At 37.9% G+C, this 23448-nt stretch overlaps 6 protein-coding genes across 10 annotated transcripts; 2 read left to right on the plus strand and 4 right to left on the minus strand.

The window, feature by feature from the left end:
- Positions 1-1211: 1211 nt before the first annotated feature.
- On the minus strand, positions 1212-4947 carry LOC17898852 (G-type lectin S-receptor-like serine/threonine-protein kinase At1g11280). 3 transcript variants are annotated; one of them, XM_023789842.1, is made up of 8 exons: positions 4860-4947; positions 3176-4485; positions 2933-3040; positions 2612-2748; positions 2316-2526; positions 1976-2213; positions 1745-1895; positions 1212-1655 (listed from the first exon to the last, which is right to left on the minus strand). In XM_023789842.1, exons 2-8 carry the CDS (start codon positions 4434-4436, stop codon positions 1365-1367), a joined length of 2397 nt encoding a protein of 798 aa, XP_023645610.1. In that variant the 5' UTR covers positions 4437-4485; positions 4860-4947; the 3' UTR covers positions 1212-1364. The 3 variants fall into 3 exon arrangements, with proteins under 3 accessions (XP_023645610.1, XP_023645612.1, XP_023645611.1); XM_023789844.1 differs by lacking the exon at positions 4860-4947 and having other exon boundaries at positions 2612-2771; positions 2923-3040; positions 3176-4492; XM_023789843.1 differs by lacking the exon at positions 1212-1655 and having other exon boundaries at positions 1752-1878.
- LOC17897475 (pentatricopeptide repeat-containing protein At1g11290, chloroplastic) lies at positions 4610-7833 on the minus strand. Its single transcript, XM_006304432.2, has 2 exons — positions 5033-7833; positions 4610-4947 (listed from the first exon to the last, which is right to left on the minus strand). Exon 1 carries the CDS (start codon positions 7770-7772, stop codon positions 5337-5339), a length of 2436 nt encoding a protein of 811 aa, XP_006304494.1. The 5' UTR covers positions 7773-7833; the 3' UTR covers positions 4610-4947; positions 5033-5336.
- LOC17897495 (G-type lectin S-receptor-like serine/threonine-protein kinase At1g11300) lies at positions 7746-11364 on the plus strand. Its single transcript, XM_006304822.2, has 9 exons — positions 7746-7824; positions 7921-7952; positions 8259-9611; positions 9698-9805; positions 9898-10076; positions 10153-10363; positions 10446-10683; positions 10762-10891; positions 10971-11364. Exons 3-9 carry the CDS (start codon positions 8324-8326, stop codon positions 11280-11282), a joined length of 2466 nt encoding a protein of 821 aa, XP_006304884.2. The 5' UTR covers positions 7746-7824; positions 7921-7952; positions 8259-8323; the 3' UTR covers positions 11283-11364.
- Positions 11323-14714, minus strand: LOC17896781 (MLO-like protein 2). Its single transcript, XM_006307041.2, has 14 exons — positions 14299-14714; positions 14073-14130; positions 13713-13984; positions 13506-13622; positions 13347-13407; positions 13108-13271; positions 12930-13024; positions 12795-12844; positions 12669-12709; positions 12406-12579; positions 12275-12310; positions 12111-12178; positions 11963-12023; positions 11323-11873 (listed from the first exon to the last, which is right to left on the minus strand). The coding sequence occupies exons 1-14, from the start codon at positions 14419-14421 to the stop codon at positions 11457-11459; spliced, it is 1737 nt and encodes a 578-aa protein (XP_006307103.1). The 5' UTR covers positions 14422-14714; the 3' UTR covers positions 11323-11456.
- Positions 14715-15429: 715 nt separating this feature from the next.
- Positions 15430-18698, minus strand: LOC17898721 (MLO-like protein 2). 2 transcript variants are annotated; one of them, XM_023789846.1, is made up of 14 exons: positions 18459-18698; positions 18211-18268; positions 17821-18080; positions 17622-17738; positions 17477-17537; positions 17236-17399; positions 17076-17167; positions 16925-16974; positions 16791-16831; positions 16534-16707; positions 16394-16429; positions 16233-16300; positions 16074-16134; positions 15430-15973 (listed from the first exon to the last, which is right to left on the minus strand). In XM_023789846.1, the coding sequence occupies exons 1-14, from the start codon at positions 18567-18569 to the stop codon at positions 15566-15568; spliced, it is 1701 nt and encodes a 566-aa protein (XP_023645614.1). In that variant the 5' UTR covers positions 18570-18698; the 3' UTR covers positions 15430-15565. The 2 variants fall into 2 exon arrangements, with proteins under 2 accessions (XP_023645614.1, XP_023645615.1); XM_023789847.1 differs by having other exon boundaries at positions 17622-17740; positions 17826-18080; positions 18459-18697.
- Positions 18699-20909: 2211 nt separating this feature from the next.
- On the plus strand, positions 20910-23298 carry LOC17900322. 2 transcript variants are annotated; one of them, XR_002835484.1, is made up of 4 exons: positions 20910-21245; positions 21440-21907; positions 22258-23018; positions 23275-23298. XR_002835484.1 is itself a non-coding variant. In XM_006307565.2 (3 exons), the coding sequence occupies exons 1-3, from the start codon at positions 21147-21149 to the stop codon at positions 22951-22953; spliced, it is 1263 nt and encodes a 420-aa protein (XP_006307627.1). In that variant the 5' UTR covers positions 20910-21146; the 3' UTR covers positions 22954-23171. The 2 variants fall into 2 exon arrangements, 1 of the variants encoding a protein (XP_006307627.1); XM_006307565.2 differs by lacking the exon at positions 23275-23298 and having other exon boundaries at positions 22258-23171.
- Positions 23299-23448: the final 150 nt, after the last annotated feature.

Here is a 23448-nt window from a genome sequence, read left to right on the forward strand (position 1 = left end):
TTTTCTTATGCTTTAGTTTTCATCTGTGTTGGTTTAAAATTTAAATTCAGTAAAGTATTGGTCTTTTTGAATTTATGTTTGTAGAAAGTGTATTGGCTCTCTCATCTCTCGCTTAAATTCTGTTGTGGAATTTGATAGACCCTTTACACTCTTGTAGATTAAAGTTGCTGTCTTTGGTTTTAATTTCTTGGAGTTTTGTTCAAAGTGTATACTTTTTAGTTGTGTGAGGCTAATCTGTTATCTGTAAATTTTGGGTTTTTGAATGATTTTTGTAATTTTAATGATTTAAGTCTTGGTGCTAAGATACCTATTGGTGCTCATCATCAAGAAGACAAAGACACTAAAGCGGTATATACCACATTGTTATGTTTGATCTCTATTGAGTATGTTTAATTGAGTATGTTTGTGTTCTGTAGGTGAGTTTCTTTTTGCTTTTTTTTTTTTTTTTTTTTTTTTTTTTTTGTTTAACAGAAGAGTTTCGTAGTGGAAGAAGAGAGTGATGATGACATGGAAGAAACTGAAGAACAGAAACCGAAAGTAGAGTAAGTAGAGGAAGAGGATGAGATTGTTGAATCTGATGTCGAGCTTGAAGGAGAAAAAATCAAATCTAAACGTTAAATATAAACTCGAATTTGAAACAAAAGAAAGAGTAGTACACGTACTTTCTTTAGCGAACAGAGGTAACTCACACACGACCTTCATATGTTATGATATGTAAATTAATTGCAACAACATTTCACTGAAACATTTCTTTGAGGCTTCATTTCTAAATTTGGGATTCGTCTCAGGCTAGTGAGGATGGGAGAGGAAAGGTTATTTTGACGACTCTCTATGGAGAAAAGTTTTGCCTGGTACGTTACAACAATGGAGATGTTGTTGTTGATTCATTGGAGAGTGTAACAAGTGTTGGTGATGGTGGTGATGTAAGTGAAGTAGAGTGTTTATCATCATTAGAAGAAGAAGAGGAAGAGGAAGAAGAAAGGCTTGACAATTTTATTTCCATGAGAAGACCAAAGAGGTTTTTCCTACTTGCAGCTGAAGGAAGCTTGATGGATATGGATTAGTCACTTGTTAACCACTATACAAATGAGTATTATTATTTGTAGAGATTTATGTGCATAAATGATGAGTTTTTGATATTGTTTGTCATTTTTCTTTTGATGTTATGTATGGAGATGATTTGATGCTTTTTATGGGAGAGAATATACATATGGACAAAAAATTTCAAAAATCAAGTTTAAAACTATTGTGATTTATGTTATAAATTGTATCTGTTATAAAGAGTTCCTGTGAGATCTAGCGAATACAATTTCTTCCATGTCTTGTTGCCGAACGACCATATCACTTAGGTGATATGGCAGACTTTATCGCCCATATATCTCAGTTTGTGTTATATGATTCGAAGACTCTGAGATGACAACACTCACTTGATCTTGAATCTGCAATGCAAAGACTGGTTGCTTTGGAGTCGGAAGATCTGTTGTGGTTGTGATCATGGACACTACTTGTGCAATGTTTGGTCTGTCAATTGCTTGCTGTTGGATGCAGAGTAGACCAATCTGAACACATCTAGCGACTTCAACTGAAGAACACGAGCTGCTAATAGCTTGATCCAAAAGATCCACTCCACCGGTCTCGAGCCAAGATTCCCATGCCTAGTATATAGTTGAAAATTGACAGCATCTAAGAATTTGTTTACATCATAAATTCTTGGAACATTAGGAGGATAGAGAAAATGTCTTACATATTTAAGAAGGGTTTTGCCTTCCTCTCCACAGCTAAAGCTTGAAATCTTCTTCCCGCTTATTATTTCTAACTGCAGAACTCCGAAAGCGTAGATGTCAGACTTCTCTGAGAACATCCCCGTCCATGCATACTCTGGAGACATGTATCCTCTGTTCATATCCCAAACAGTCTGCTAAGTGCTAATTTCAAATAATTAATACTTGAGCATGTCACTGGGGTAGATACTTACAGAGTTCCAACAACCTTACAAGTGGTTGCTTGATGTTGGGTTCCTTGAAACATCCGAGCCAATCCAAAATCTGATATTTTTGGGTTCATGTTTTCGTCCAAGAGAATGTTGCTGACCTTCAGATCTCGGTGTATGACCCTCAGACATGAGTCACGGTGGAGATAGAGAATCCCACGCGCAACACCTTGAATGATGTTGAACCTCTTAGGCCAATCAATCTGAAGCTTTAGCGTCAAATCTAGTCAATAATATAAAGCATATTATTGAGCATGAAAGATCATTCTCATATGATATAAGGAAAATGAAATATGTAGGGGCAAATGCATGACAAGGAGCAGACCGAAGAGAAAATTATCTAGGCTTTTATTCACTAGAAACTCATAAATTAGTAGCTTTTCTTCTCCATCAATGCAGCATCCTAAAAGCCGAACCAAGTTTCTGTGTTGTAGTTTTGAGATGAGTTTTATTTCGTTCATGAACTCTTCTGTGCCCTGGCCAGAGCTGCTAGAAAGGCGTTTAACGGCTATTTCCTTCCTGTCTGACAATTTTCCCTAGAAACAAAGTTGCAGACAGTCATCCACAGGACAAAGAATAAAACAAACATGAGAAGACCAAAGAAAACCAACTATCATTTACCTTGTAAACGGGACCAAATCCACCTTGACCGAGTTTGTTTGAGACATTGAAGTTATTGGTAGCAGCTCGTATGGTATGCATCTCAAAGAACGTCAAACCTGAGATTTCTTGAGCTTCCAAACCATTTTTCCATGATACTAGTGAATTGTTGAAAAACACCGAGTTTGCCAAACAAGTCACAAATGTCTGTGAGTTAGTATATAACTTGATCACGAGATAGAGGTGTCGAATGCCTCTTTTCGCTTTTAGTTGGTTACCTAATTAAAGATAAAAACAAAGCCCACGAAAGAAAAAGCGCTACTATGTTATCCAGTGTCTCACCATTTTGTTTTGCTCTGTATCTCCAGTACATATATGAGGCAAAGGCTAAAATCAGAAAAATGGAAAAGCTGATACTACCAGCAATAATCTTGGTTCTGCTACTTCCAGCTGTGAGATTTACCACAAAACAAAATTGTAACTAGTAAAAACCACACTGCAGTTGAAATGAACTCGTAAACGAAGTTAAAGAGTATATGCAATAACAAATGATGGGTCTTTATGGAAAATGTCTTTCAGCCCTACCCAGTTCTGAACTTGCAAGACGAATGGAAAGAAACTCTCCTCCAATGGAATATCTAACTGTGTCTATTAGCTCCTGATTCCAAAGCAAACATCCAATTCCGGTAATATATGCAAAAGCAGTGCAGGAGCAATTGCTGAGACAACCCTTGTGGCATTGATCTGCATCTACAAAGCTTGCATATTCATAGAGATCCGGAGGCTTTACATTAGCCAGACGATAGAAGACATGTGAGCCTTTTCCTTGTGTTTTTGAAGATGATATTGCCTGACAAGATAATTCTGTACGTCTCACACATCCAGAAGTTATGTTCCCACGCTTCCACTCCTCCTTGTATTTTGGTACAAACCCTTTCATGCATTTACACTTTGTGGGATTGGACGCCACACACAACCCAAAAGGTCCACATGCACCATATATATCACATGAATTCGCTGGAGTCATAAATTTTAAAACCCAGCCTGTCCCATTGTACCTAAAAGTCTTTAGATATCCCTCTGATGTTATGATAACTCGTGTAGGTTCAGAACTTCTCTGTAAATAAGAGAAGTCCCCAGTTCTATTTCCTACATCTTGTGAAAGGCTAAATGGGCTTGTGTAGGATTCATCCATTTGTGGTACGCCAGTGAACCCGGTCTTAGCCCATGGACCGCTTCTCTTATAAAGCGCCGAGCCTCTCATAGTCACGATCTGTGCTGGCACTTGTGGCGTTAGCTGAACTACAAAAACACCAGGGGATGGATCAGTTTGACTTTTCCACGAAGTCAACACTCGCTTCTCCCCATTGCCAAGGTTGTACATCAGCGATGAGTAAGGCAACATAGTATCACCAGGATTCTCAAAACTTTGCCACAAAAGATTTCCTGAAACACCATCAATGATGACAAGATTCCCGGTATCTAAGAGCTTTGCATGACAGTTGTTAGATGTGGAAAGTTTTCTGGTTGACCAAATAACATTTTCTCTGCTGTCAAGCAAAATAAGATTCCCGTTTCTGCTGATAGTAAGGTTTGCCACAGGGTTTGTGACAGGCTTTTCTCTGTTAGCCACCCACACCACCACCCGTGGTGTAATTTTCTTGAACCAGATCCCGACATAATGATTCTGAGAGTTGTTAGGTGTGAAGAACCCGAGCTCATAAGATCCACCGTGAGAACTCAAAGTTTTTCCCAACGTCAAAGGACTTGAAATAGTTATAGCTGCATAGCCACAGCTTAAGAATAAATTTAACCAGAGAAAGCAAGTAAAGAGAAAAATACCCATCTCTCCCAAGTGTATTCCCAAGTGTCCAAAAGAGTTCTCCAATTCAGATCTGAATGTATGAACAGAATCTTATTTTGATAAACTGAAAGCATTTAGACCGCTGTTTCCCTCTAAGATGTATCGTATAATATTATATTCATAAGATATTGCAATGTCGTTTTTTTGAATATGAGTTCTAAAAACCCAATATGATAACTCATGTTACCATATAAATAATTTGGAATACTTTATTCCAATTTAAACTTCATTTTACATCAACCCTGTCCATGTCCAACACAAGTCTTTGTTTGATAGTACATAACATATTTTAGTGATTTCAGAAAGAATTTATTTTCCGCTACCAATTCCACAACAAACACTTCTCAGCTTTCACATGTACTAGGAAAGAAAGGAAAAACAGAGCTGCAAAAATGAATAACTTACCTGGACGCTTTCAAACGAGACTTTTGCTCTATCTACAGCGAAGATATCATCATTCGTGATCAGCTTTAATCTTGTTTTATGAAGGCTTCTGTTAAGAAATAACACACTCCGATTAAGAAACGCAAATAACAAATGAATCAATGTTTGCAAAGAAACAAAGATCCAGTTCCCACCTTACAAGAGTTTAGAATGAAGAAACAACTCCAATAAGACTGAGCAAAGCACCGATTACACAGAGAGAGACTGAGAGGAGATTACAAAATCAAACTTTGAGAAATTTCGTAATGAAGAAGATGACTCTCTTCACTCTTCCTTTAGCTTGAATCGTCTGATGGACTTGTTGCCACGAGTCCAGCTACCAACCACACTCTCAACACCCAATGAAATTATAACACGTGTACTCTTTATTTTTATTTCTCTTCCTCTTAACAGCTTCTACTTCAGACTAGGTCATATATGTTTCGGGTGAGGGTAATCTCACCAGTAATCTCCACATGAACAGACACCGTTCTTAAAATGGTGAAACCGTTGCATGTCTCGTACTATAATTTCTCGTCTGGTCACAAGGGAAATGTACTTTGTAGCATTGTGACAGTCAGCACAAACCCGCAGGTTCTTTCTTACATGAATAGTTGTACCTGTAGTTGTATTGAGGAGTCCAAAAGATATAGCTAGCTTCTCGCTGTGGCTACTCAGTAATTGCTCCTTAACATCATCTTCCACGCCGAGGACTAAATTAGTGTCAGGAACATAACCAGCTTCTTTGATTTTGCACATTAGCTTCTCAAGAAAAGCATAAATCTTCTTGGAGTTGGGATGAGCTGTGCTTCCGGAGAAGAAGTTATGCACCTCGTTCTTTATCTCCACCATACTGCAGCCAGGAGATTTGCGCAGACCCTGTCTCAACATTGAAACTCTCACTTGCCCCACTTTTTCCCACATTGAAGCTGCACGATATATGTTTGCAAGAAGCACATGATACCCACCATCATCCGGGTTCAACTCAAACAGCCTCTCTGCTGCTTTCTCAGCGAAGTTCACACTTTTATGAATCTGGCAAGCACCTAACATGGCACCATATACATTGACTGCCGGCTTAACAGGCATCTGCATAATAAAGTCCCATGCTTCATTCAACAGTCCAGCTCGACCCAGAAGATCGACCATGGCTCCATAATGGTCCATCGACGGTTCTATGCTGTAGTCTTCCTGCATCCTATGGAAGTACTTGAGTCCTGCCTCCACCAAACCCGAGTGACTGCAAGCCGAGATTACAGAAAGAAATGTGACACCATTTGGTTTGACGGTGCATTTTTGCATTTCTTCAAACAACTCCAGAGCAGCTTTCCCAATTCCATGTGTCCCATATCCATCAATCATAGCATTCCATGTCGTCACATGACGCTCACTCATCAAGTCGAAAATCAATCTTGCAGTTATAATAGCTCCACATTTCGCATACATGTCGACTAGAGCCGTTGTGACAAACACGTTCTTATCCAGACAATTTCGCATAACCACCCCATGAATCCACTTTGCCTGATGTGTAACTGACAACTCTGCAATAGCAGTTATCACACTCACATAAGTAAACGTGTCCGGTTTCACTGTCTGAGTCCGCATTTGGCTGAAGTAATTCAATGCTTCAATCGGACGTCCATTCTGTGCAAATCCTAATATCATTGCGTTCCAAGATACAAGGGTTCTGGTCTGCAGTTTCCCAAATATAGAAGCTGCAATATTAACTTCTTTGCACTTGCAATACATGGAGATCAAAGAGTTCACTACCGAAACATTTCTATCAAGATCCAACTCAGTCGATAACTTATGAATGAATCTTCCTCTCTCAAGGTCTCCTAAGTCAGCACAAGCATGCAAAGCACCCATGACAGATACATCAGTGGGTTTCACTCCATCGTCCAACATCTTCTGAAAAATTACCATAGCCTCTTTAGGATTCTCATTCTGCACATACGCATCAATCATTGAATTCCATGAAACAACGTTCCTTTCTAACATCCCATCAAAGAGCTGTCGAGCAGTTTTCAGAGATCCACATTTTGCATACATATCAACCAAAGAAGTGGAGATATTAACAAGAGAATCAAATCCTGCCCGCAAGGCATACCCATGAATCTCCTTACCAATACTCATCGACCCCAAAGCAGAGACAGCAGGCAAAACAGAAACAATAGTGATAAAACTAGGTTTCAAATTCTCCTCACACATTCGATTAACCATTTCCAAAGCCATTCTCGCCATCCCATTCTGCGAATACCCAGCCACCATTGTATTCCACGAAACCAAATCTCTCTCAGGCATTCTATCAAACACCTTGCGAGCCTCATGTACCTGTCTACACTTGGCATACATATTCTCAAGTCCAGTCATGGCAAATAAGTCCAACGAGAACCCACTCTTCACTAACAACCCATGAATTTCCTTTCCCACCCTAAGCTCTGCCTCGTCTCCGCAAACTTTCAGGAGATAAGTGAAGTTATACACAACTGGCTCAACATCATCGTACCTCATTCGCACAAAAAAATTCAAAGCTTTATCCAAGTCCGAAACTTTAGCATACCCTTTAAGCATAGTGTGATACAGAACATCGAGCTTATCATCAATCGGTTCAAAAACACGAGCAGCCTCAACGACGCTGCCATAGCGACAAAACAAGCTAACAAGCTTCGTCTGGAAAAGATGCTCCTGATAAAGACCATTCTTGAAAACGAGCGGAAGAATGTGACGGAGATCTTTCAGAGAAGAACATCTCTCTAGAAGAAGAGCCGCAGGGTGCTCGTAGACATTAGCAGGAATGTAAGTTCTCTGGGAGAGAAAGTGACGATGGTGAGACGAATTTGGGGAATTAGGGATTTGAGGAACGGTAGAGACCTGCACCAATTGTGAGCTCATGGTTTTATTCAGCAAAATCAAAATCCTTAATCGTCAATTTTTCCTCTTACAGGTCCCAATTTCTTCTCCAAATTCTAGTTGAAGTATATACTTTATCTTCAATGTCTGGATCACATCGAATTGACAGTGACGTGAGCTTATTCTGTAGAAGAAGAAGGTGAAGGGAGTAACTCATCTCAGGTGAATAAAGACCAAGTCGTAATAGACGGGCCGATTTTGGTCAATTGAACGAACGTCCAAAGACCGCCATTAATAGAAAATATGAAAAATGATGAGTCTTGCATAATCATCATCTTAGAACAGTGCTATTTGACTTGACCCTTCTAACAATATTTGGACTTTTGTCTTGAGAATTTAATCCGCTCTACAACATTACAGAATCACTTAACGCAGCACAAGACCCTACCATTGTTAAATGTTACATTCAATGCTGAGATCTTTGCTATTTATAGATTTGTTGTCTACTTGTGTTTGTGTGTTTTTCAGGAGATATTGAGAAAACAAAAGCAATACCAAATTGGGACAATTCTTGAGAGGCTGGTACTGAAGATATGGGACTTCATGAGAGCCTGATTCCTATTGTGCATATTTTTGGTCTGTTTTGCTTCTTCTTAAGCCTGTCTCTCGCTCAGGAAAGAGCTTTCTTTTCTGGTAAGCTCAATGATTCTGAGACAATAGTCTCCAGCTTTCGCACGTTCAGGTTCGGTTTCTTCAGCCCTGTAAATTCCACAAATCGGTATGCTGGTATATGGTATAACAGCATTTCTGTACAAACTGTAATATGGGTTGCCAACAAAGATAAACCGATTAAGGACTCCTCTGGAGTTATTTCGGTATCTGAGGATGGAAATCTCGTAGTTACGGATGGTCAGAGGCGTGTTCTATGGTCAACTAACGTCTCTACTCAAGCTCGTGCTAATTCTACTGTCGCTGAGCTTCTGGATTCCGGGAACCTTGTGCTAAAAGAGGCGAATACCGATGCATATCTTTGGGAGAGCTTCAAGTATCCTACTGATTCTTGGTTGCCAAATATGTTGGTTGGGACAAACGCAAGATCTGGAGGAGGAAACGTCACGATAACTTCTTGGAGAAACCCTTCGGATCCTTCGCCCGGGAGCTACACTGCGGCACTCATTCTTGCTGCATATCCAGAGCTCTTCATTATCAACAATAACAATAATAACAGTACGGTGTGGCGAAGTGGCCCCTGGAACGGTCAAATGTTTAACGGGTTACCAGATGTATATGCAGGAGTCTTTCTTTATAGATTCATAGTTAATGATGACACCAATGGATCCGTCACCATGTCATATGCTAATGATTCAACATTGAGATACTTCTACATGGATTATAGAGGATCTGTGATCCGAAGAGATTGGAGTGAGGCTAGGAGAAACTGGACGGTCGGGTTACAAGTTCCAGCAACCGAGTGTGACATTTACAGGCGATGTGGCGAATTCGCTACCTGCAATCCTCGGAAAAAACCGCCTTGTTCTTGCATCAGAGGGTTCAGGCCAAGGAACCTTATAGACTGGAACAATGGAAACTCGAGTGGTGGATGCATAAGAAGGACCCCTTTGCAGTGTGAAAGACAGAACAATAATGGGAGTGCTGATGGGTTTTTGAGGCTGCGGCGAATGAAATTGCCTGACTTTGCAAGAAGATCCGAAGCGAGTGAACCAGAATGCTTAAGGACATGTTTGCAGACATGTTCTTGTATAGCTGCTGCTCATGGCTTAGGATATGGCTGTATGATTTGGAATGGAAGCTTAGTTGATTCGCAGGAGTTGTCTGCTAGTGGAATGGATCTTTATATTCGTCTTGCACATTCAGAAATCAGTTGAGTATTCCACAACATTTTTGTCATCTTACTATAGAGATTTCAGTTTTACTAAATCTGTTATTTCTTGCCAATTCTCTATTAGAAACACAGGACAGACGACCAATTTTGATCGGTGCATCATTGGCAGGCGGTATTCTTGTTGTGGCTGCTTGTGGTCTTCTGGCACGACGGATTGTTATGAAGAAAAGAGGTCAGAGTTCAACTTCAATTATGTTTGCTTCTTATAAACGTTTTTTTTTTTTTAAGTTTTAAACTTTAATAAAAACTTGGATTTGGTCTCAGCGAAAAAGAAAGGAACAGATGCAGAACAAATTTTTGAGAGAGTGGAAGCTTTAGCTGGTGGTAATAAAGGGAAGTTGAAAGAGCTACCATTGTTTGAGTTTCAAGTGCTAGCGGCTGCAACTGACAATTTCTCTCTCAGAAATAAGCTTGGACAAGGTGGTTTTGGTCCTGTTTACAAAGTGAGTATGACTCTTAAAGTTATGATAACAAGAATTTCTGCTTACTCCAACAACTGTTGACATATCTTTGTTGCAGGGGAAGTTACAAGAAGGGCAAGAAATTGCTGTGAAAAGGCTGTCACGAGCATCGGGACAAGGGCTTGAGGAACTTGTTAATGAAGTGGTCGTAATTTCTAAGTTGCAACATCGAAATCTGGTGAAGTTACTTGGTTGTTGCATTGCAGGAGAAGAAAGGATGTTAGTCTATGAGTTCATGCCCAAGAAAAGCTTGGACTATTATCTATTTGGTAATTTATCACTATCTTTGTTTTAAGACTCTGCTACAATTTTTTAATCAAGTCATTTAACAGAAGCTAATGTGTTGTTCAGACCAAAGGAGAGCAAAACTTCTTGATTGGAAGACGCGTTTTAATATAATCAATGGTATATGTAGAGGTCTTATGTACCTTCACAGAGATTCTAGGCTGAGAATCATTCACAGGGATCTGAAAGCTAGCAACATCTTGTTAGATGAGAATCTGATTCCGAAAATATCTGATTTCGGGTTGGCCAGGATTTTCCCAGGGAATGAAGATGAAGCAAACACCCGAAGGGTCGTTGGAACATAGTAAGTAACTCCATTCTAACCATATGTTACATCTTTTTCCTTTAAGATAATTCTAAAACCGAGAAAATGATGGTGCAGTGGCTATATGGCACCTGAGTATGCAATGGGAGGACTGTTCTCAGAGAAATCTGATGTTTTCAGCTTAGGAGTGATACTCTTAGAGATTGTCAGTGGAAGAAGAAACTCAAATTCTACACTTTTAGCTTATGTAAGTCTACCTTAAGTCTTCTAAGTTTCTCAACTCTCTTAAGATTTTTCAAGCTATAAAAGCTTTCACTGTTTTATAGGTATGGTCAATCTGGAACGAAGGGGAGATTAATGGTCTGGTAGATCCTGAGATCTTTGACCAACTCTTTGAGAAAGATATACACAAATGCGTTCACATCGGGCTTTTGTGTGTACAAGAAGCTGCCAATGATAGGCCAAGTGTTTCTACAGTGTGTTCGATGCTCAGCAGCGAGATTGTAGACATCCCAGAACCAAAACAGCCTGCATTTATATCAAGGAACGGTGTTCCAGAAGCTGAGTCCTCCGAGAACAGTGACCCTAATAACGCCTCAATCAACAATGTCACCATCAGTGATGTCTCAGGTCGTTAGAACCTGCAGAACCAACAAAATGTATGTGTAATTTCGTGAAAGTCTTAAGCATTGCCAGAGAAATATATCATCTATCTTAATAGATAGTTATGTCTTATACATCTAGTAATGTACAAGAAACGGTGTTCGTATAACAAATTGTCACTGTACTAAATCAAATATAAAAATCAAGAATCATCTCTTAAAAGAGAAATCTTTTAAGCTTTTGCTAGTCCTTATTGGAGGAAGTTCAACAGATGCAAGAGCCGGCTTCCTTTCTGAGCTTTCATGCGCAAGAGAATGATGTGTGGACGTTTCAGCTTCTTGGCGTTGAGACTCAGGATCCCAAAACTGGTGTTCATCATGATGACCATGACCAGAGTATCTAGGAGAAGGAGAAGTTGGGTAACTGTCAACGTTCCGGTTATTGAAATTGTGAAGGAGATGGATGGGAGATGAGCCATGTGTTGGTGTGGTTGGACGGCTAGAGAAAGGTGTGTTTGATTCAGAGTGTCTTCCGTGTTTAGTCTGGCTCTTTGCCGTGTGATGCCACTTCTTTAATGCTGTGGCTACTCTTTCGTTAAATACTGTTGGCTTCATCTTAGTACCCATCTACACACATTTTTAATAAACACAATGTCAGAAAACTAAAGATCATATATCCAAAACCTGGTTATGTTACACTCAATGTTGTGTAGTACCTGAGTAACAAGTGCATAGAGTGGAAGAGTCACATAGCTGCAAAGTATCTGCACAACAACTCTGCAAGATTTATAAAAAAAGGGGAAAAGGTTATTATACATTTTCAGCAAATTCTCATAATCAGCAGTCAAGATAATGTTAGCTTACCCAACTGCAATCCTAATGACCACATCTGCATTGCTTTCATGGAAACAATTCCTGAGATTGAACTCATACTGCAAATACCAAAAATTTAGGACGTAACAATTAGTATATATATAGTATACCCCTAAATAGCAATGTTTTTAATGAAAATGAATGAGCTCGCTTACCGTACTCCAGGCAAAGAAGGCTAGTTGAAATGCATTCTGCAAAGTGAAGAAGTTTGGTACTCATAAGTTTATTCTACCATTAGGAGAAACCGAAAGAGGATAAATGAGCGGTGAAGGATATAGTATTGTACCGTAAAGAGGACCAAGTGGATAAGAAAAAGAATGAACCGTGGCTTGCCAAACCAGAAGAGGTCATCACCAGGCTGAACCACCGGAGCACCTCTCACCACATCACCTTTCTCTTGGATTCTTAGACCCAATTTGGTAATTATGACTTGAAGCTTTGTTCCAACTATTAGAATTACCTGCACTTATATACATTTTGTTAAAAAACTGGCGACGAAAGGACAAAATCGGAGAAATGTTTATCGGTCTAAGAGCTTATTGTACTTACGATTAGTGGAATAAATGGTAACCAAAGGTAAGAACGTAGTCCTGTTTCAAAAGAAAATCTATGTCAGTTTTCTGAAAATAGTGATGCAGCTAAGACTTAATCTGCGTTTAAGCAATCAACATTTACCATTTGTATTGGTCAAGAGGAATAGCACCGCGACAAACCAAATAACCGGACTGCATAAAGGTGGCAAAGATTTAAGACAAAATATCCAAACTGACTTTGCTCAGACTATAAAGAAAATCATTATTAGTTCCAAACCTGATTTCAACAACAGTTTTGAAGTCTTCCTCTAATGATCTCTGAATATACTTGCGGAAATCAAATCTTGATTCGCTCCCGTGAGCCAAATGCGCCTGAAATTTGTATTTAGATCATTGTCTTGAGAGATAAGTGTCATAATAAACATTAGATAACGGGAAAATAGTGAACTCCTTACCATGATGAAACCATGTCTTAGTGCTAAGTAATCAACTTTGGTGACAGATCCAAAGAACTGTCTGAAAAAACACACAACCCATAGTGTAACACTCGACTTACTCCAGAAATTGAGATGTCTTCTCCCAAAGGATGTGTCCCTCGCAAACCTGAACCTCTCAGGATCTGCATAACCAGAAGTATCACTGTAAATTTCCCATTTCGGTCTTTAATATTTGTGGAATACTCGGAGTCACATACCATTGGAATACTGATACTCTATTGTCTTCGTCTCCTCCTCCCATGACTTCCACCTCCTCATCTGCAATACTCAAGAAAGCAAATATTTAAAAATCTTTGGTCCATACACTCTTTCTTGATTCTCGCCTTAGCCACTGTGGGATTCACAAGAAATGTTACCTTAGTCTTTCCGAGAGCATAAGTAACAATGCAATAAATAACATGAACCACGGCCAGCACAAAGATGAATATATGCAACTGGTGGATTCCATAAGCAGATACAAAAGCCACTTTCCCCTGAGAAAATTCATCAATCCAAATCAAAATCTATCGGTTTGACAAGCCAAGAATGATTTGCATATATATATATGGGAGATTGTTAGTTACCTTCTCTGCACATTTGTCATAACCTTTGGTGGCTAAACTTCGTCTAGGGATATAAGATTCAGCTAACTCAAGAAGAAGTCTTCGACCCGATTTTTCTCCATCTCCATCTCCATGTTCTTTCTTTGCGGGGTCTTTCTTGTGGTATTTTCTAGCTTCTTCCGCGGCGCTGCAAGGGTGCATTGTCGATGCAACCTGCTCGGAGATGCAGATATTTGAGATTGGCGTTTGTCCAATAGTGAGGAGTAGTGATATGAATCCCAACAGCATAAGCTCTGAATGAAGTATAAGTATAGAAAATATTAGAAGCTTGTTAATAGATGGATGAAGTTTAAGTAGAAAAAAGACAGTTTTTTTAGTTACCTGCTTTGACCTTTTCAAGAGCTTCAAATAGAGCCTTCTTGTGCTTCTTTCTAAACCACTATAAAAAAGAATGGGAAGCGATTTTCATTAACAGAGCATTAACCAAAGAAGAAGACAAAGAAACAGAGCAGTAAGCAGATCAAGAACACACACAAAAAAAAAAACAGAGGCAGAACAGAAAACAGGGGAATCTTGAAATAAGGAAAAAATCAGAACAGGGACTTACGGTTCCAATTTTGTGAATCGAATGTTCGAGAACAATCGAAATAAATAGTAAGACGAAGCAAACCACAGCTACTGCCCACGTAGAGGTCTCTTCTAAAGTCCGCTCCTTAACTTGATTCGCCATTGGAGCTTAATTCTAAGGAAAACCCCCCCAAACGAGACTATCCTTCTTTCTTTCCAGAGATCTTGTCTCTTTTTGCTTTTCAACCAAAAGAAGTAAAGAACGAACACACGAGAAGAGACGGAGATTTCGTGTTCTTCTTGTTTTGCTCTCAATTTTGAAACTAGTACGCAAACGCAATTTTTGAAAAAAAGACGCAAAGTTGTGTCGTAATAATATAGAGGAGAGCTAAGAGAGGAGGCGAAAGAGGAAAGGGGGAATGAAGAAGAAGAAGATAAGACCCGTAACTAATAATGGGAATGAGAGACTGTTAAGTAAACTAAAGGCTTCTTCTATGTTATAACTACGTCGTTCTTCTTTTGAAGAAACGTTCAACGTTTTGACTTTTTTTGGTATTATTCCCTCATGTGACGAGTGACGACGCCTCCCCAACTTATCACCGTCGCTTTATTTTCAAGGTCTATGGCCTTGTTGTTTGTTATATTCGGTCAAATCATGTGGTTTAACTCGGTTTTGATATCCAAGGTCTAGTTTGTCTAATATTTAACTTGTGGTTTAACTCGGTTTTGATATACTTCAGTTTTTTTAAATTTTGATTTAACTCGGTTTTGTTATTTGGTGTAATTTTTTCTTAAACAACAATTGAATTTTGTGTATATCAAATGACCACTTGAGAGATACAATTATTAGACATAAGAATAACGTTTACTATAATGGGATCTCTCGTTGGAAAGTTCGTGCCTTTGATTTCTTTAGCCTCCCCTATTCTCAACTTGTTTGTTGTTCTATCTAAAATAATAAGAGATGTTAATATAATAAGACACTCGTTAGACGACGAAAACGAATTATTATACTCGTTGAAATAAACTACGTCGGCCAAAAAATTATTTTTGAAAGCAACATTTTGATAATGTGGTTGTTCTATAATTTTTACACAAAAAAATTCGTTTTGAATTACGTGGTTTAGTTTTTTTTTTTTTTTTTTGCTTGCTGTTAATTTATATAAAGCAATTATTATACAAAAGTAGTACTTCAAATTATTCGAAAACAGCTTGTACATACATATATGAACAGAGATGAATGCAGCAATGATTGATTCAAAGCAGTACTGATAGTTATTTCCAGGGTACGAGATCAAATTCTGAAATCAAGAAACATCTTTCTTAAAAGAAAATTTGTCTAAGCTTTTGCTAGTCCTTATAGGAGGATGTTCCGCAGATGCAAGGACCGGCTTCGTTTTCTCCGAGCTTTCATGCGCAAGAGGATGATGTGTGGAAGTTTCAGCTTCTTGGTGTTGAGACTCAGGATCCCAAAACTGGTGTTCCTGATGATGACTATGACCAGAGTTTGTGGGAGCAGTCGATGAGTTCTTGACATTGTGAAGGAGATGGATTGGAGATGAGCCATGTGTTGGTGTGGTTGGACGGCTAGAGAAAGGTGTGTTTGATCCCGAGTGTTTTCCGTGTTTAGTCTGGTTCTTCGCCGTCTGATGCCACTTCTCTAATGCTGTGGCTACTCCTTCGTTGAATACTGTTGGCTTCATTTGAGTACCCATCTACATACATTTTTCATTATACACAGTGTCAAAAAATTAACTAAAGATCATATATCCAAAATCTGGGATGGACGTAACACTAATTAAGGTTGTGTAGTACGTGAGTAACAAGTGCATAGAGTGGAAGAGTCACATAGCTGCAAAGTATCTGTACAAAAGCTCTGCAAGATTTATAATAAAAGAGGGTTACTATATATACATTGTCAGTGAAAGTACTAATTCTCAAAATTAATAGTCAGGATAATGCATGTTTGCTTACCCAACAACAAGTCTAGTGACCACATCTGGAATGCTTGCATGGAAACAATTCTTGATCCCGAATGAAAACTGCATATACCAAAAATATTATGACATTGCAATTAGTAAGACATGAAACAGCAACGTTTGTAAAGAACATGAAACGGCTCGCTGGCTGCTTACCGTGCTCCAGGCAAAGAAGGCAAGTTGAAATGCATTCTGCAAATTAAGTGAAGAATATTTTGCTACTCATGAGTTTACTCTACCGTTAGGAGAAAAAATCGAAAGAGAATAAATGAGGGGTGAAGGATTTATTACTGTACCGTAAAGAGGACCAAGTGGATAAGGAAAAGAACGAAACGTGGCTTGCTAAACCAGAAGAGGTCATCTTTAGGCCGAACCACAGGGGCGCCTCTCACTATTTCGTCTTTCTCTTGGATACTTTGACCCAATTGTGTTATTATGACTTCAAGCTTTGTTCCAACGATTAGACTTACCTGCAGTTATTCTGTTAAAAACTGGCGGCAAAAGAAACAAAATATTCGAAAAACTGTTTTAAGAGTATATTTTTAGTACTTACGACTAGTGGAATGAATGGTAACCAGAAGTGAGAATATAACCCTGTTTCAAATTAAAGAAAAACTATGTCAGTTTTGTGCGACTATTGATGCAGCTAAGATGTACTGTTTGCAGTATTTATGCAATGAACATTACCACTTGTATTGGTCAAGAGGAATAGCACGGCGACAAACCAGATAACAGGACTGCATAAACGTGGCAAAAATTAACCGGGCTTCATAAAATATTTAAATTGGGCTTTTGCTCAGACTATATAAAATAAAAAATCATTATTAGAGATCCAAACCTGATTTCAACAACGGTTTTGAAGTCTTTCTCTAACGTTCTCTGGATTAACTTACGGAAATCGTAGCTTGATTGGCCGGGAGCGAAATGCGCCTGAAATTTTTTATAATGTTAGATCATTGTCTTGAGAGATGAGTGTTATAATAAAAACCATGTCTTACCGTGATAAAACCATGTCTTAATGTTAAGTAATCAACTTTGGTGATGGATCCAAAGAACTGTCTGAAAAAACACACAGTCCATAGTGTAACACTCCTCTTGCTCCAGAAACTGAGATGTCTTCTCCCAAAAGATGTGTCCCTCGCAAACCTGAACCTCTCAGGATCTGCATAGCAAGAAATTATTCACTGTAGATTTCCCATTTCAGTCTTTCATTTTTGTCCAATACTCGGAGTCACATACCGTTGGAAAACTGATACTCTATTGACTTTGCCTCCTCCTCCCACGGCTGCCACCTTCTCATCTGCAATAATCAAGAAAAAAACTTTTGCGTACACTCTTTCTTGATTCTCGCCTTAGCAACTGCGGAAATCACGAGAAATGTTACCTTGGTCTTTCCGAGAGCATAAATAACAATGCAGTAAATAATATGAACCACTGCGAGCACGAAGATGAATATATGCAGCTGGTGGATTCCATAATAAGATACAAAAGGCACTTTCCCCTGAGTAAATCCATCAATGGCAATCAAAATCTATCGGTTATACAAGCCGAAAATGATTTTTAAATGAGAGATTATTGGTTACCTTCTTTTCGCATGTGTTCTCAACTTTGCCGGCTAAACTTCTTCTAGGGATATAAAATTCAGCCAGCTCAAGAAGAAGTTTTCCACCGGGTTTTTCTCCATATCCACCTTCTTTCTTTGCCCTATCGGCCTTTAATTTCGCTGCTTGGGCGGGACTGCAAGGTTGCATTATCGATGCAAGTTTCTTGGAGATGCAAATATGTGAGATTGGTGCTTGTGCAATTGTTAGGAGTAGTGATATGAATCCCAACAACATAAGCTCTGAGTGAAGTTAAGTGTTAAAATATAAGAAGCTTGTTAATGGATAAAGTTTAAGTAGAAAAACAACATCAGTATCTTGTTAATAATGGATGAAGTTAAGTAGAAAAAAACAGTTATATTTCTTAGTTACCTGCTTTGACCTTTTCAAGAGCTTCAAATAGATCGCTTTTGTGCTTCTTTTTAAACCACTGTTTAGGTATATATAAAAGAAGAATGGGCACAGATTTCCATTATTTACAGATTTAGTAGTGATAGGAGAAGAGGTAAACAAATGATCAAAAACAGAGCAGTAACCAAAGGAAGAAACATAAGCACGGAAGCAGATTAACAACACAAAACAAGGGAATCTTGAAATAAGGACAAATCTAAGGGACTTACGGTTCCAAGTGTGTGAAGCAAATGTTCGAGCGCAATCGAAATGAGTAGTAAGACGAAGCAAACCACAGCTACTGTCCACGTAGAGGTCTCCTCTAAAGTCGCGTCTGCCATTAGAGCTTAATTTTAGAAAGACCCCAAATGACTCGTCTTTTTTTTTTTCCTAGACAAAACAAGTAAAGAACACACGAGAATAGACGGAGCTTTCGTGTTCTTCTTTTTCTCTTAGTTTTCAAGTGAGCTATGCAATGTTTGGAAAACACAATTGTGTCGTAATAATATATAGAGCTGCGAGAGAAGGCGGACAATGAAAGGGTAAGAAGATAAGGCTCGTAATGTAAGGACTGTAAGTGAACTTAAGGCTTCTAATTATTACGTGTGTCCTACGTTTATTATTCTTTCATCCGACAGACTGACGAGGACTTTCCCAATTTATCACACTCTTTTATTTCTCTTTATATTTGAAAGTCTTTAGCCTTATGGGTCAATCATGTTTTGTCTCTATCTTTTAATTATCTTATAAATTTTTTTGTTCAGCTCGGTTTGGTTTTGAGTATAAACTTTTCAGCCAAAAATAAAATAAAATAAAAAATAAAAAATTGCAAGAACGAATAAGTAAATTTTCAATTTGAATGTTGTTCGGTATAATATTTGGGCTGTATAAAGCTATATATCAAATGGCCACTTGATATATATTATTATTATAAATAAGTATAACATTATTATGAGATATATATTACTAGTAGAATATAATGCTCTATTCAGTCTATACCAAATGTAGTTTCAAAACAAGAAAAAACTAAACGAGATATCAGATAAAAGAAATTTGTCGAGGCATATATAGAAGAATTTTCAACCGTAGTTATTGCAACTTGAAATTTAAAAATGATATGTTTTTTCCACCAATATGTGACTGATATAGGTTGAAACAAAAATAAGTAGGCCAAATATTTAATTTTGAAAGCAACAAATGATAATGTGGTTGTTCTTTGATTTATCTACAAAAATTCCTGTTTTGGAGTTTACTATATTCACGTGGTTAATTAGTTTCGTTTTTTTGGTGTTAATATTATAGATTTTTAGTTAATTTTGCTAATCAATTATACAGAAAGTAGTTACAAAGTTTCGAAAAACAGTTTGTACTGATATGAACAGATGCATGCAGCAATGATTAATTATAGTAGTGTAGTTAATTGTGTTTTTGGTACGTGGGAAAGTTTGTGAAATTAATTAGTTTCGCATTAATTAGCCGTCGGTGTTTCCATTTCAAAAAAAATCTAATTCTAGTGCCCCGCAGAGAAGATGATAGGTAGATAGATAATTAATAGTATTGACTATTCTTTTCATGTCTTTATAATGTTGCTTACTACTTGACACGTGATTGTATAAATACTGACAGAATAAAAGAAAAAGACTAAACATCTAATATGGTCCGCAGATATACATGTTTCGAGATATACTGAAGAATCAATCCATATATATTACGTAATCCATATATATTACGTACCCAAATGTATATATTTTTTTTTCGTCTTCGTCGTCGGTCTATATATACGTTTAGGATAGCTATGTTTAATGTGTTTAATACTTGAATTGGCGAATAAAAAAGATAGAGAGTGTTCATATTTGTATTTACTTACGTTACGCTGATGCACTTTAAAATTTTCTTATAATAATTGATCAAGAATAAACGTTTTGAATGCTGCTATCGAGACAATTACTAATCTCTTTCTTTATAACTAATCTAAAGTTCTCTTAACTACTCAGAACGTAATATTCAGTTCTTAACTACTCACTCAGTACTGACACCAACCACTTGGTCCACCACTTCTTATGTATGAACTATCGAACAGCTCGTCTTCTCGTGTGTTACGTACGTGTTAAATTTTGGACTTTCTTTCTAATCCTTGTATAATCCATTTTCTTTAATTTCTTCCACTAGTATATATAGTAGTTTCCCTTAGTATTAAATTATTAGTTGAGTTGATGGTTTTTGAGTCTTTAGAAGTTATAAAGATTAAAGAATGTCTTAGTCAAAATTTATATTATTACGTTTATAAGTTGATGACGTTAAACAATCATTTTCTCTATATATTAAATAAAGAAAATGACATTTCTCGAGCATGCCAAGCCTATATTTATTCTTTATTTTTATATTTTAGAAAACCTCCAAATTTATTACGACTTTCCAAAAACGACATTGAAGTCAACCTTCATTACCAAAGTTCAATATCGTTTTAACAACGAATCAAAACTGGGACACGAAGGCTGTTCTTTGAAAGGTGAATTTATTTAGTTTTAGTTCTGACCAAATCCTTTAAACCGGAAAAATTCAAAATTAGAATCAAACCGAATCGAACCGACTCAAGAAACCCGAATTGCTGAAAAAACCTTCCTTGTAAAAATCCAGAGTTTGAATTGAAATCAAAAGAGTTCCTCAAAAACCCCCAAAAATCCAAACTCATAAACCCTAAACACTTTCTCTGTTCTTCCTCTACTCAATCCTCTCTTATCGTCACTGAGATAATTACACACCTTCAACAGACCTCTCTTTCTAGCTCATTTTTGTCTCTTTTTTGTTTGAATCGTCCTCCTCTGTATAGTTTAGTCTCTTGTGCTTTTTAAGTTAGCTCGGTACCAATTTTTCTAGAATCTATCTTCACGCTTTTCGTTATCAGTTTCTGAGAAAAAATGGATCCAATTGCTTCCGTGTTTGATAAAATTAAGGACTTTGCGAAATCGAGCCAGGATTTAGTCTCCCGCCATTTCGGTCCTTCTCGCCAGAATCCGGTATCTTCATCCATCCTCTTGTTTGAAATGTCTCTAATGGCTAAAAGAACATATTTCACCATTTGATGATGCTCTCTTAACTTAACTTTATAACCCATCTTTTTAAATTTGCGTTTCTGCATTGTTGTTCTGGAACATATGAGTGAACTCTATCTTAAGAAATAATTGGGTTGCTTTGGGATTTTTGGTTACAGATTGATATCTTGAAGCGATTACAAAGAGAAACATTTTCTGATTTGATGAAACTTAGAGATAGACAAGACAAAGTGGAGCGGATAATCTCCTCGTATAAATTATCAAAAGGTGGTCCTTTTCAAGAGACTAGCACTCATGTGAGAGGCGAGGTTGATGTGCTTGGAGCTATATTGCTGATGGGTAACACTGATGAGGAGAGTTTCGATGGACTCGACAGAGAAGGAGTGAGACCTGGATTGCTTTCAAGGTTTGTGTTTGAAACGAGCCTTAGGGAGACAGATAGGCTTGTGGCTGAGCTTGTTGCTGGATACAAAGGGGAAGGGAATCACAGTGGTTTCTCAGGGAGCCAGTTGTCTTTAGCTAAAGTCTTCTACAAGGCTGATATTAATGATTGGTTCTCTGCTGTTGCTATTCCTGTTGGTGCGCATTTCAGAGATGTTGATGCTGATATAGTGTCTTCTTACCAGGTATCCACCATTAACTGCAGGTTTTATTTCTATATTGGTTGTGTTTTTTACCTTTATGTTCAACATTCATATTGTTTTGGATCGCTTTATACACAGGGTCAATATTTGAATCTCAAAATTGATTCCAGTTTCACATTGGTGATAGTTTGGCTTGATCGTATAACCTTATTATATCTACCTTGGCTGTTTTAAGTTAGAAACTCTAAGCCATACTATTTCGATGGGAATTTTTTTCTCACTATAATCTCTGCCAATGGCATGTTAGATTTTTCTTACTGGTTTCTGTTTTAACCACTTTTTTCATAAATTATTGTTATTGATGAAGCTACAAATACACCTTCGTCTTGCAGGGAATGAGTCTTACAGAAATTTCTCAACTTGGACCACCTCTTTTAAACCAACATAATGGTAGTGCCATAGGGTTAACAGTCAGGAAGTCGAACATCACAGCTTCACTGGCCCAATCCATGTCAAACCTTGAAGTTGAACAAGGTTTGATTGCAACAAATCCTTGTTTCAGAACTTTTGGGCAAGTAACCTGCCACATTCTCCGAAGTTTAAAACTATCTCTATTGGGCTGTCACCAAATTTTAACACCTTCTAGCAACCTCCACTCTGCTGGAGCCATTACACTTCCAGTAAGTTTCCTAAGGCGACATACTACTATGCAGCCTGAATCATCAACATCTCCTCTGGAGATGAGCAGAAGCATGAATCATGTGTCGTCGACTTCCATGGCTTTGAAGTTAGACTCTCTAATGGACGAGTCTACAAAACTTGGTGGATGGATTGAAATTCAGAACTCAAGAGCAAAGCAGGTGAAATGGTCAGTGTCTATAACAGACAATCCAGAGGATGAAGTGGGCTGGGGCATGAGCGTTGGGGGAGTTGTTGATGGTTCAAGAAACCATGATCAGTTTCAGGTGGAATCGTATCTGAAGTTCAACCTAGGCGATCGGTTTAGCTTAAGTCCAGGTCTTGTTTATCACACAAACAGTAACGGAAGAACCATAGGGCTTATGCTACAGTCTCACTGGTCGCTGTGATCTCAAGGTTACCCACTACATGTATATTGATGGTTAAATTTACCACACCGACTGCATTTTTGAAGGTAAAGAAAGTGTCTGATGCAGCTGCCATTTTTGTGCCTCACTGATAAAAGAGTCTGATTGTTTATTGTCTATCGTCTCTTACAAAATCTTTGTTTTGTTGTTAGTAATTGTTTCCATCTATATTATATTAGTACACCAAATTGCTTCTTTTAGTGTCATGGTAACAAATGACGTAATGCTTTTATGCTAGAGGGAAAGTAAAATAACTGAAGAATTGATGGATCTATGATTTGTATGTATTTATTGCAACTTTAGATAAGATCTGGCATCTTCAAGTGTGGGAGTATATTCTTAAACAGCAGGACACTTTACAACAGGCCTACAGATGTTGAGAGGCCTATGTTTGTGACCTTACACCTCTCATGAACATACAAAATCTCTAGACTTTTCATTTGTCTGAAGTCAATAACCTTATCCTCACAACACATA

The sequence above is a fragment of the Capsella rubella genome, unplaced genomic scaffold, assembly GCF_000375325.1.
Source record: "Capsella rubella cultivar Monte Gargano unplaced genomic scaffold, Caprub1_0 scaffold_1, whole genome shotgun sequence".
In the NCBI taxonomy this organism is placed as follows: Eukaryota; Viridiplantae; Streptophyta; class Magnoliopsida; order Brassicales; family Brassicaceae; genus Capsella; species Capsella rubella.